The 13,414-nt window shown below is 41.2% G+C and overlaps 1 protein-coding gene across 1 annotated transcript in view; it reads right to left on the reverse strand.

The window, feature by feature from the left end:
* Nucleotides 1-13,414, reverse strand: part of LOC134491417 (guanine nucleotide-binding protein subunit alpha-14-like) — a 52,134-nt gene that overhangs the window by 22,059 nt on the left and 16,661 nt on the right. Inside the window, exon 2 of the mRNA XM_063295164.1 lies at nt 11,249-11,433. Within this exon, the coding sequence (XP_063151234.1) occupies nt 11,249-11,433 (185 nt within the window). The remainder of the gene's footprint in view (nt 1-11,248; nt 11,434-13,414) is intronic.

A 13,414-nucleotide genomic window follows, 5' to 3' on the forward strand; every position in this document is an offset into this window, starting at 1 on the left:
TCTAGTGCTCTTTTGGATGTATGCAGTTTGTGATCAAGGCTGAGACTCTTGAGGGCCCTAGTGGGGTCTCTGCACTGGTCAGTTAGGCAAATGCTAATGTTACATGTTTAATGGTAGCCACCTGCAAGATGAAGGGACTTTCAGCTGGGTTAGATATTTACTCAAGGATCCTGAAAAGAGTGCATCGGCACTAAGGCAAATCATATCAACTCTAAATCCCAAGACCTTTATAAAAGGAAATAGCCTTTTAAATTTTATTTTTGCCAGCATAGCATGGAACTACAGTGGCAATTCTACTAGGCCAGTGTTTTTCAACCTTGGCAACATCCCAAAGAAAGAGAAAACCAAGAAGGCAAAATGGCTGTCTGCTGAGACACTAGAAGTAGCCCAAGAAAGAAGGAAAGCAAAAGGCAACAGTGATAGGGGGAGATATGCCCAATTAAATGCAAAATTCCAGAGGTTAGCCAGAAGAGATAAGGAATTATTTTTAAACAAGCAATGCACGGAAGTGGAAGAAGACAATAGAATAGGAAGGACAAGAGACCTCTTCCAGAAAATTAGAAACATCGGAGGTAAATTCCAGGCAAAAATGGGTATGATCAAAAACAAAGATGGCAAAGACCTAACAGAAGAAGATGAGATCAGGAAAAGGTGGCAAGAATATTCAGAAGACCTGTATAGGAAGGATAACAATATTGGGGATAGCTTTGACGGTGTGGTCAGTGAGCTAGAGCCAGACATCCTGAAGAGTGAGGTTGAATGGGCCTTAAGAAGCATTGCTAATAACAAGGCAGCAGGAGACGACGGCATCCCAGCTGAACTGTTCAAAATCTTGCAAGATGATGCTGTCAAGGTAATGCATGCTATATGCCAGCAAATTTGGAAAACACAAGAATGGCCATCAGACTGGGAAAAATCAACTTATATCCCCATACCAAAAAAGGGAAACACTAAAGAATGTTCAAACTATCGAACAGTGGCACTCATTTCACATGCCAGTAAGGTAATGCTCAAGATCCTGCAAGGTAGACTTCAGCAATTCATGGAGCGAGAATTGCCAGATGTACGAGCTGGGTTTAGAAAAGGCAGAGGAACTAGGGACCAAATTGCCAATATCCGATGGATAATGGAAAAAGCCAGGGAGTTTCAGAAAAAACATCTATTTCTGTTTGATTGACTATTCTAAAGCCTTTGACTGTGTGGACCATAACAAATTGTGGCAAGTTCTTAGTGGTATGGGAATACCGAGTCATCTTGTATGCCTCCTGAAGAATCTGTATAACGACCAAGTAGCAACAGTAAGAACAGACCATGGAACAACGGACTGGCTTAAGATTGGGAAGGAGTACGGCAGGGCTGTATACTCCCACCCTACCTATTCAACTTTACGCAGAACACATCATGCGACAAGCTGGGCTTGAGGAATCCAAGGCTGGAGTTAAAATCGCTGGAAGAAACATTAACAATCTCAGATATGCAGATGATACCACTTTGATGGCTGAAAGCGAAGAGGAACTGAGGAGCCTTATGATGAAGGTGAAAGAAGAAAGTGCAAAAACTGGCTTGCAGCGAAACCTCAAAAAAACCAAGATTATGGCAACCAGCTTGATTGATAACTGGCAAATAGAGGGAGAAAATGTAGAAGCAGTGAAAGACTTTGTATTTCTAGGTGCGAAGATTACTGCAGATGCTGACTGCAGTCAGGAAATCAGAAGACACTTAATCCTTGGGAGAAGAGCAATGACAAATATCGATAAAATAGTTAAGAGCAGAGACATCACACTGACAACAAAGGTCTGCGTAGTTAAAGCAATGGTGTTCCCCGTAGTAACATATGGCTGCGAGAGCTGGACCATAAGGAAGGCTGAGAGAAGGAAGATCGATGCTTTTGAACTGTGGTGTTGGAGGAAAATTCTGAGAGTGCCTTGGACTGCAAGAAGATCAAACCAGTCCATCCTCCAGGAAATAAAGCCAGACTGCTCACTTGAGGGAATATTAAAGGCCAAACCGAAATACTTTGGCCACATCATGAGAAGACAGGACACCCTGGAGAAGATGCTGATGCTAGGAAGAGTGGAGGGCAAAAGGAAGAGGGGCCGACCAAGGTCAAGGTGGATGGATGATATTCTAGAGGTGATGGACTCGTCCCTGGGGGAGCTGGGGGTGTTGACGACCGACAGGAAGCTCTGGCGTGGGCTGGTCCATGAAGTCACGAAGAGTCGGAAGCGACTAAACGAATAAACAACAACATTTATTATCTTCTTGAGACTATTCAGCTGGACTACCCTAGACATCTTCCTTAAATTCAAGTAGAGCAGCCTAAAAAACAAGATTGTGAGAATCACTGGAGGGTATGGTCAAGGGTAGGGAAGTTGTCAGGTGAGGAACACAGAACTGGAAGGAGCACTACAGGCCACTGAACAGGCCAATACCTTCTGCAGGGCGGAAATAGAAATTAAATGGCTTCTCCTTAAAGCCACACAGTGAAGGAGCCCAATGCCTCCACAGGAAATTAGTTCTACTTGGGAGTAGCTCTTACCATTAAGATTTATTTCTAACATTGAAGTAGACCTCGCCTCCTGCTAACTCAAAGATACTATTCCTGCATTTGTTGATAACAGAGAATGGCTCATTGCTTTCTTCTGTGTGACACGCCTCCAAATACTGTATATGAAAGGTGGTGTCGTGGTCCGTTTTTTTTTTCAAAATTAAATTTATTCAGTTTCCTCAGTACCTCTTTATAGGGCTTATCAGTTTCCATTCCTTTGATTATCCTGTTTGTAACTCTTTTGGATTGTCAAAATTCTTTTTTAAAAATGGTGTTTACAATGCAGATTATAGTGGAACTATTGGGAACTGTACTTCTACTAGTGCAGAAATATAATCATATTTGCCCTTTTTAAAGCCAGAACACGTTGTTAATTCATATTTCACTTGAGATTAACATGTGGGCCTCAAATTCTCTACACCTGCAGGGCAGAAACAGCAGTGAATTCAGGCAAATAATAGAGAACTTTGAGGGGGGAAAGAAATTCTGATAGGTTTTTTCAAGTGAGGTGGGAGGGTGAAAAGGTTTATTTTTTTCAAAGAAACTCGGAAATATATATTAGAAAATATATATGAAATATTTAATATAAAATATATATTAAATTCACCTTTCTGTCAGGATGCGGCCCACAGGCAGTTAAAGAAAATAAGAATAATGCAGTTAAAACCGAATTAAAAATGCAGTCAGAGTAACAAGAGTGAACAAAAGCTATCATCTCCCCCACCAGGTTCCAAATTTATTGAAAAGCCATATTATGAAGCTGTAAAAGTTACTCTTCTTACCGTTTGTCCCCTCAATTACTGGGTCCACTTGTTTGCACTGCACCCACCTAACTCATCAGTGCCTGCTACAACAAGGGGGTTTGTTTTTTCAGCCAGTTAGTTGCAGAGCCTGATGCTGAGCAGGGGTGAAAGGGAGTGACTGGCCCAAGGTCATCCAACTGGCTTCCATCTCGAAGTGAGGACTTGAACCTGGCTTGCTGCTCCTAGCCCAGCACCTCAACCATGCTGGCTCTCACACGAGACTTGTGTTCTCCGCACCCTGGAATATTGCCAGGTTATAAGAACATAAGAACAGCCTTGCTGGATCAGGGTTAGGTCCAACATTTTGCTTCTCACAAGGATCAACCAGACACTTCTGAAGGGCTCCAAGTGAGAGGTGGGGACCCACCCCACTCCTGCAGTTGTTCATCTGCAACTGGTATTTGGAGGCATACTGCCCCCAACTCAGAGGTAACACTGAAACTTCAAGACTAATCAGTTCTCTTTAAAGCTGTGCAAGGTAGTGGCCATCTCCATATCTTATGGCAATGAATTCCACAGTTTAATTATGCACTCTGTGAAGAAGTGCTTTATTTTGTCTGTTCCAAATCTCCTTCTAATAGCTTCATTATGGGATTCTTGAACCTAGTATTTCAAGAGAGGAGAAAAAACTTCTCCCTGTCTTTCTACAAGACATGCATTATTGAATACACCTTGATCGTATTCCTTCTCAGTTGTCTTTTTCTTGGCTGAAAAGTGCTAGACATTCCTTTCTGATTAGGGGTCTGAGTCCTGTGAACACCCTGACTGCCCTCCTCTGCACTTTTTCCAGCTCTATTTCATATGCAGCAGCCAGAATTGTACGAAGTATTCCAGATGACATACCACAGGGCATTATCCTGTTGGCATTTTATTTTCAATCTCTTTTCTAATGATCCCAAGCATGAAATTTGCCTTTTTGACAGCTTGTAAAGAACACTCCAACTGTATTATTACACATGATTACACTTGCTACCCACAGGAATGGACAGGCAAGACCTGGAAAAATAAAAGCTACAAAGACAGAAGTAGTTCAAGGCATATAAACAAGAATCACATTTAGTGGCCTCACTAGCAACGTATGTCTAATTAACTTTGTCTTACAGCACTTTACATTACCAAGTCATACATCTCTTTGTTTACGTCAGGTGTATATTTACATCATAGTATCTTGCAGAGTAAACCATAAAATGCTGGGGAGGGAGGATCAAATAGGCTAAATTCTCTAGCTAGATTCTGTAGAGCCACATATATATCATACAGACAGTTCTCGGGTTCTTCAGCAAAGGATCATTACCTTGCCGTGGTGCTGGAGCTTGAGCACCTCAATGATGCCATGAGCTAAACCATGAAGGGACACCCAAGACGGGAAGGTCATGACGGAGAGGTCAGACTAAATGAGATCCCTGGGGAAGGTAATGGCAACCCACCCCAGTATTCTTGCCGTGAAAACTAAATGGATCAGTACAACCAGAGATATGTTGGTATACCATCGGAAGATGAGACCCCCAGGTCGGAAGATGGTCAAAATGCTACTGGGGAGGAACAGAGGATGAGTTCAACTAGCCCCAGACGTTATGACGCAGCTAGCTCAAAGCCAAAAGGACAGCTAGCAGCTGAAGGTGCTGGTGGTGAACAGCGAATCCGATGTTCTAAGGATCAACACACCATTGGAACCTGGAATGTAAGATCTATGAGCCAGGGCAAATTGGATGTGGTTATTGGTGAGATGTCAAGATTAAAGATAGACATTTTGGGCGTCAGTGAACTGAAATGGACTGGAATGGGCCACTTCACATCAGATGACCACCAGATCTACTACTGTGGACAAGAGGACCACAGAAGAAATGGAGTAGCCTTCATAATTAATAGTAAAGTGGCTAAAGCAGTGCTTGGATACAATCCAAAAAATGATAGAATGATCTCAATTTGAATTCAGGGCAAGCCATCTAACATCACAGTGATCCAAATATACGCTCCAACCACAGATGCTGAAGAAGCTGAAGTAGAGCAGTTCTATGAGGATCTGCAGCACCTACTGGACAACACGCCTAAGAGAGATGTTATTTTCATCATGGGAGACTGGAATGCTAAGGTGAGCAGTCAAATGACACCTGGAATTACAGGTAAGCATGGCCTGGGTGAACAAAACGAAGCAGGACATAGGCTGATAGAATTTTGCCAAGACAACTCAATGTGCATAACAAACACTCTTGTCCAGCAACCTAAGAGACGACTTTATACATGGACTTCCCCAGATGGACAACACCGAAACCAGATTGACTACATCCTTTGCAGCCAAAGGTGGCGGACATCTATACAGTCAGTAAAAACAAGACCTGGAGCTGACTGTAGTTCAGATCATGAACTTCTTCTTGCACAATTTAGGATCAGACTCAAGAGATTAGGGAAGACCCACAGATCAGCTAGATATCAGCTCACTAATATTCCTAAGGAATATGCAGTGGAGGTGAAGAATAGATTTAAGGGACTGGACTTAGTAGATAGGGTCCCAGAAGAACTCTGGACAGAAGTTCACAACATTGTTCAGGAGGCGGCAACAAAATACATCCCAAAGAAAGAGAAAACCAAGAAGGCAAAATGGCTGTCTGCTGAGACACTAGAAGTAGCCCAAGAAAGAAGGAAAGCAAAAGGCAACAGTGATAGGGGGAGATATGCCCAATTAAATGCAAAATTCCAGAGGTTAGCCAGAAGAGATAAGGAATTATTTTTAAACAAGCAATGCACGGAAGTGGAAGAAGACAATAGAATAGGAAGGACAAGAGACCTCTTCCAGAAAATTAGAAACATCGGAGGTAAATTCTAGGCAAAAATGGGTATGATCAAAAACAAAGATGGCAAGGACCTAACAGAAGAAGAGATCAAGAAAAGGTGGCAAGAATATACAGAAGACCTGTATAGGAAGGATAACAATATTGGGGATAGCTTTGATGGTGTGGCCAGTGAGCTAGAGCCAGACATCCTGAAGAGTGAGGTTGAATGGGCCTTAAGAAGCATTGCTAATAACAAGGCAGCAGGAGACGACGGCATCCCAGCTGAACTGTTCAAAATCTTGCAAGATGATGCTGTCAAGGTAATGCATGCTATATGCCAACAAATTTGGAAAACACAAGAATGGCCATCAGACTGGGAAAAATCAACTTATATCCCCATACCAAAAAAGGGAAACACTAAAGAATGTTCAGACTATCGAACAGTGGCACTCATTTCACATGCCAGTAAGGTAATGCTCAAGATCCTGCAAGGTAGACTTCAGCGATTCATGGAGTGAGAATTGCCAGATGTACAAGCTGGGTTTAGAAAAGGCAGAGGAACTAGGGACCAAATTGCCAATATCCGATGGATAATGGAAAAAGCCAGGGAGTTTCAGAAAAAACATCTATATCTGTTTGATTGACTATTCTAAAGCCTTTGACTGTGTGGACCATAACAAATTGTGGCAAGTTCTTAGTGGTATGGGGATACCAAGTCATCTTGTATGCCTCCTGAAGAATCTGTATAACGACCAAGTAGCAACAGTAAGAACAGACCACGGAACAACGGACTAGCTTAAGATTGGGAAGGAGTACGGCAGGGCTGTATACTCCCACCCTACCTATTCAACTTGTACGCAGAACACATCATGCGACAAGCTGGGCTTGAGGAATCCAAGGCTGGAGTTAAAATCGCTGGAAGAAACATTAACAATCTCAGATATGCAGATGATACCACTTTGATGGCTGAAAGCGAAGAGGAACTGAGGAGCCTTATGATGAAGGTGAAAAAAGAAAGTACAAAAGCTGGCTTGCAGCGAAACCTCAAAAAAACCAAGATTATGGCAACCAGCTTGATTGATAACTGGCAAATAGAGGGAGAAAATGTAGAAGCAGTGAAAGACTTTGTATTTCTAGGTGCGAAGATTACTGCAGATGCTGACTGCAGTCAGGAAATCAGAAGACACTTAATCCTTGGGAGAAGAGCAATGACAAATCTCGATAAAATAGTTAAGAGCAGAGACATCACGCTGACAACAAAGGTCTGCATAGTTAAAGCAATGGTGTTCCCCGTAGTAACATATGGCTGCGAGAGCTGGACCATAAGGAAGGCTGAGAGAAGGAAGATCGATGCTTTTGGACTGTGGTGTTGGAGGAAAATTCTGAGAGTGCCTTGGACTGCAAGAAGATCAAACCAGTCCATCCTCCAGGAAATAAAGCCAGACTGCTCACTTGAGGGAATGATATTAAAGGCAAAACTGAAATACTTTGGCCACATCATGAGAAGACAGGACATGCTGGAGAAGATGCTGATGCTAGGGAGAGTGGAGGGCAAAAGGAAGAGGGGCCGACCAAGGTCAAGGTGGATGGATGATATTCTAGAGGTGACGGACCCGTCCCTGGGGGAGCTGGGCATGTTGACGACCGACAGGAAGCTCTGGCGTGGGCTGGTCCATGAAGTCACGAAGAGTCGGAAGCGACTAAACGAATAAACAACAAGTTCTCGGGTTACAATCACTTGTTCAGCAACTGTTCAAAGTTACGACACCACTGAATGAGAGGGACTTACAACCGGTCCTCAAAGCTGTGGCCACTGCAACATCCCCATGGTCATGTGATTGCCATTTGCAATCTTCCCTGCCAGCTTCCCACAAGCAAAGTCAGTGGGGAAGCTGGCAGGAAGACACAAGTCGCTCCAGTAAGTAGCTCCTGCTCCTGCTGTTTTATCTCCCGGGGAACCTCCGGGCGACAGGATGAGTGTGGGCAGCAGGCAGGCAGGCAGGTACTCTCCTGGCTGCACTCATGCCAGGTCGTAGCATCCATTCCATCCCCGGCCCACACTGCACCATAGCATCCACCTGCCTCCCTGCCTGCACTCACACCACACTGCAGTACCCACCCCCTGCCCACACACACTCCATAGCACTCACTTGCCCTCTGCCCTGATTGCAAGCCACCTAAGGAAAGGCTTACGGGATCGGGACTTGGAACCTCCTGCCAGCTTTCCCATTGACTTTGCTTGCTGGAAGCCAGCAGGGAGTAGCAAGTTGCGGTCACATGAGGTGTTTGCTTAACAACCCACGATCCTTGCTTAACGACAGCAATGGGGACTGCCAGGATTGCTGTCACTAAGCAATGCAGTCATATGACATCATGCTTTATGACCACATTGCTTAGCAATGGAAATTCCAGTCCCAATTACCATTGTTAAGTGAGGACTACCTGTAGGGTAGTTTGGGTTTTTGGCCTCCTGCTGAAATCTCACCTTTCTTGTTAGAAGTAGCAGATAGATATCATGTAATTGTTTGCTTAACTTTCCTTCCCAAAATCAGTGCAGAAGAGACAAGCTTGAGGCATACAGATTGTGATGGTGCTAAAGCTATAAATATGACTGCCGTGATGGTTCTAGACAAAATATTAAAGTGCAGAGGCATCACATTGAGAGTGAAGATGTATATTGCCAAGACCATGGCTTTCCCAGGTATAGCATATAACTATGAAACCTGGACCATCAGAAAGGCTGAGGAAAGGACTTCCGGTGGGGACATGGCGGACTGAACAGCTGTGCCCATGGGCTCAGCGGGCAGAACTGACAACGCGGCAGTTTTTTCAGGCTCAGGCAATTTTTTCCTGAAGCCCGGGAGTGTCTTTCCAGAAAAAGAAAAACACCTGGAATCAGCCCATCTGTCCTCTGGACTGCTGCTTTAGGCCAGATCGCAAACAGCATTCACGTTCGACTGGTAAGATCTTAGCTGGGAGGTGGGGACATCACCATTTTCCAAGCTGCGCTGTAGCCTTAAAGGGACACTAAAACCAGTCACCCCATTTCTAAATCACCAAATTTATATTTCTTTTAAGTACGTGTACCCTAAGAGAGGCTTTCTACAGCAAGGAGAAGCAGGGTCTCTTGGTGCTTACAGTTATTTTGGGCATTATTTTTTTAAAGTTCTTTTTAAGTTTCAGACTTTGTTTTCCCTCCAAATATTAAGGAGGATTGAGAGTAAATAACTGTCTCCCTGTTACTATTTTTGTACGAAATTTGAAGATATTAGCATTTTCCTACACGTTGAATCGCCTGTTTAGTACCTTCAGTTTTCTGCTTCTACTTTCCCTGGGGAACTGTCTGCATATCTCACTTTAGCTTGTGTAAATATATTCTGGAATTCTTTCATATCTTTGACTTTCGCTGGTTAAGCTCTTAGGGGGCGCCATGACCTACTGAGTGAGACATGGAGGATTTTAAACACACTTTCTCTGACTTCCAACAAGATTTTAAACAGATTCTGATTCCCACCAAGTTTTTTATGCAAGGCATTCAGGACATTGTGGAAAATATGAGGTCTAAAATGTGTCATCTGGTTGGGGATGTTGGGCATGAAACTGAAGAATTTAACAGTGACAGAAATGTCTCTTCAAAGAGTGAGATCAGGCTTTCTGTTGAAATGCTGGATAACCAGATAGTTGAGTTGAAGAAATTTAAGGGAGAGAGCGAGTTGCAAGCCACAAGTAAAATTGATCTTCTGGTGAAACACCATGGAAAAGAAGGGGTTATTATGTATGGGAGGATTCCTGAAGAGAAGTCAGAGTTTTTGACAGGGGCAGTTGGGCTGTTTGATTTTTTTTTTTTAAGAAAAAATCTCTGCCCACATTGTGGGGATATGTAAATGCTCTGGTTTATTTTGAAGTGGGATAAGGGTTTAAGAATATTTATCTGGATTGCTTTTAGAGTTTGGCTGATTTCCTTTATCTTTAGTGATTTGGATTAAGATTATTAAGGTATAATTAAAAAATAATAAATGTCTATTTGGATGGTTTTGGGTTTAATATGATTAAGATTACTAAAATTGTTGTATTATCAAGTACAATGGCAGTCAATTTATATGTTTTTTAGTTTGATCTTTATTATAGTAGACAGAAATGTTTGAATAGTAGTAGGAAGGAAATAATTAAATAAATGTTATCTTTTGGGGTAAGTTGATTAGGAGGCTTATATACTTTTTTTTCTTTTTCTTTTAATATAACGGGAGGAAATTTTAGTGGTTTTTGCCATGTGCCAATGGAATTATAGAAATAATGTGATTTTGGTTTAATATAGAATAAGGGATTGATTATGGAAATTTTTGTATATCCTTGCTGTTAAAAGTCGGAAGTCACCTCTTTTTGTAACTTTGAACAAAAATTTTCTTGTGTTTCCACACTTCTTTAGTTTTTTCTTATTTTCTTATTGCTACCCTACCAAGCACTAGTCTCAGGTTATTGATGTTTCATCTAATTTTAAAATCACGTTGATTTTCCAATCCAGCCACTCTAAATATATATTCAAAATTTAGATTGAATAAATAAGAAGACAGTATTCCGCCTTGTCTTAGTCCTTTGCTGACCAGGAGCCAGTCTATTTTGCCATGTTCCAGCCAGTGGCTCCCTGTCTTACAATGATTGAGCAACAGTAATTTTAGGACTACCAGATTTGGGCTGCAAAAATCCAGACAAGCATAAGATGGAAGCAAAGAAATTAATCCTCTTCCTCCTCTTCCTCTTCTGCTATCTTATAGTGGTGGTCCAGATTTTTGCAACCCAAATCTGGTAGCCTTAATGCATCCTTCTTTGTACATATACATATAACATGTTCTTATACCCATCACACTATAAATTAATAATACATTTTTAGCATATGGTTGAAACTCTTGGTGCCTAATGCAAACCCAGGTGCCTACCTGGGTTTAGGTAGCAGGGAAAAATAATCCATAGAATCCCAACAAATTTCTAGCTCCTCCACATCTATACATTAAATAATCATGCTGTACCCAGATTCATTGACTAGATTTACACCAGTATATTTTTTACTTAATCTGACTTGCACAATAAACACCAGAAATGATTACATCTTATTATGTGCAATAAAATACCTTGCTCTGCTCAGATGAGTATGGTATTTGTAAAGCATCCATAGCGCTCACCATAGCTTGCATAGCAGAATATATATTTTGATAAACCAGTTTTGTGAAGCTTTTCCGATCTTCTTCTGAAAAGCCTGATCCATGAATTATCTTCATCTGCTTGATAAATGTACTTTTCCCACTTTCTCCTGTACCTGCAAGAAAGCAGAGGGAGCATTTCCATTAAACAACATGGAGAAAGCAGCACATTTTTAAAAGGAGTCCCTTTGGTGGGAGGAGATGGGCAGTGACAAATTTGATAAAATAAATAAATAAATAAATAAATTTATTCCTTCATTATAATATCAACTGATGCACACACAGGCCTACCCAAAAAGTAGCAAATATAATAAGGAAGAGGGCCTGAAACACATTCACAAAATTTCAGTGTTTATATAAACAATATCATAAACATGATAAATGCTTTTAAACCACTATAAAAAGTCTGAGGCAGGGATTGAAAATAGAACTCTTACATTAACCCCAAGAATCTGGAAGAATAAGCCCATTGTTTAAAATCTTTCTAATACACCTACATATCTACACTTTGGAAATAAAATTCTCAAAGAAGTCTCACAGAAAATCCCTCTTTATGTAAATTTACAACTGGTGTGTTTAACATTACAAATGTTCTTTTAAAGTGTTACTAAATAATCTACTTAGATACTGTACATTATATTTTAAAAGGTTAGAAGTTTTAAAAATGGTGGTTTGACTGCGTTAGGACACAACATGAGCACACGGTTTATTTTTGTTAAACCGGAAAAAAAAATAATGATTTTCCTGATGCCACCACTAGAGGTCAGTCAATACCACAATTGAAAATACTGAGGGATTGAAAAATTCAAATGCTTCAGCTGATCTGAAAATGCATGTGTCTCCAGTATGGTCTGCAAACTCCTCAGGAGATTTTAAAATTGGGTAATAAAGCTAATTATTTCTATGAAGCTCCCTGTGCATGTACTGGTTATTTTCTGGCTTGGAATTCAGTGGTATGTTTCATTGGTAGAATACACTGGTTAGGTTTATGAAAGAAGCTCAATGCCTAGAATTCATTAACTTGTGAAAATCTAAATAACTTGTTAATTTGTGTTAACAACAAGGTGATCACCAGGTTTAGACAGGACTGTAGCACTTCAAATTATCATGAAGACAAGAGTACACCTCACTGAATGTTCGTTCATTTGTTCTCTGTATCTATGTATGAAAATATCTGCAACATGTCCACCATATGAAAGATCTCAGGGCAGGTTATGATCACTAAATAAAGTGAACAAAACTTGTAAAAGAATTAAAACAGCAATGAGCACAGATTTAGAGAGGCCCAGATTTTCTTGAAGGACAATAGAGCACTGGCAGGCCATAGCTGTTAAGCCCCAAATACACAAGTAAAACTAGGTCTGGTACTGAAAAGGAAAGAGTGTTGGTGCAGTCTGGCTGCGAAGCAAAAGCCATTCCAAAACCAGACTGTGCTTCTCTGTGTCCCACCTAACACACCTCTGCAATCAGCCAATCAAGCCATCCTGTATAGGAACTAAAGCATCATGGATAAAGCTAAGCAACCATCCTTCTTGACATTCAGTTTGACAAAATTTTTGTTAATATTCTGAAATAAAACTTATGCAGTTACAGGTTTAGCATTTCGGTGAGACAAAACCAATTTGTGCTCTCTTGCAGCAACGTTCTCATTTGAGCCTTGTAATCCAACTGAAGTGTCTTTCATAAAACTGATTTTAAGATTATTTGTCATTATGTACAACAGAAAATACACTGAAATCCCATAGAATCTTGTATGCTTAGATAACGCTACCATCCCACGTCACACACAAATCTGAGACATGTGAGCGATCAACTAGGCAGTGTTTACTTTAGACGTCTAAGAGTTAAACCCACCATTGCAGCATCTAGAGATTGTTGTGGGTTTTCCTGAAAGAAATCCATTCACAGTCATCAGTTCTTGCTGCAGTTTCTCAGTGCATTATTATCCCCAATTGTTCTCCTTTTCCATTTTCCAATGAAGCACAGGAGCTGACAAAGAAGCCTTACTCTCTATACTGTAATAAGAATAATTTACAACCTGCTGGCTGATCCAAACAGACTTTGAAGTTCTGCCACATTCTTCTAATATCAACAGCA

This window comes from Candoia aspera, chromosome 2, assembly GCF_035149785.1.
Source record: "Candoia aspera isolate rCanAsp1 chromosome 2, rCanAsp1.hap2, whole genome shotgun sequence".
NCBI lineage: Eukaryota > Metazoa > Chordata > Lepidosauria > Squamata > Boidae > Candoia > Candoia aspera.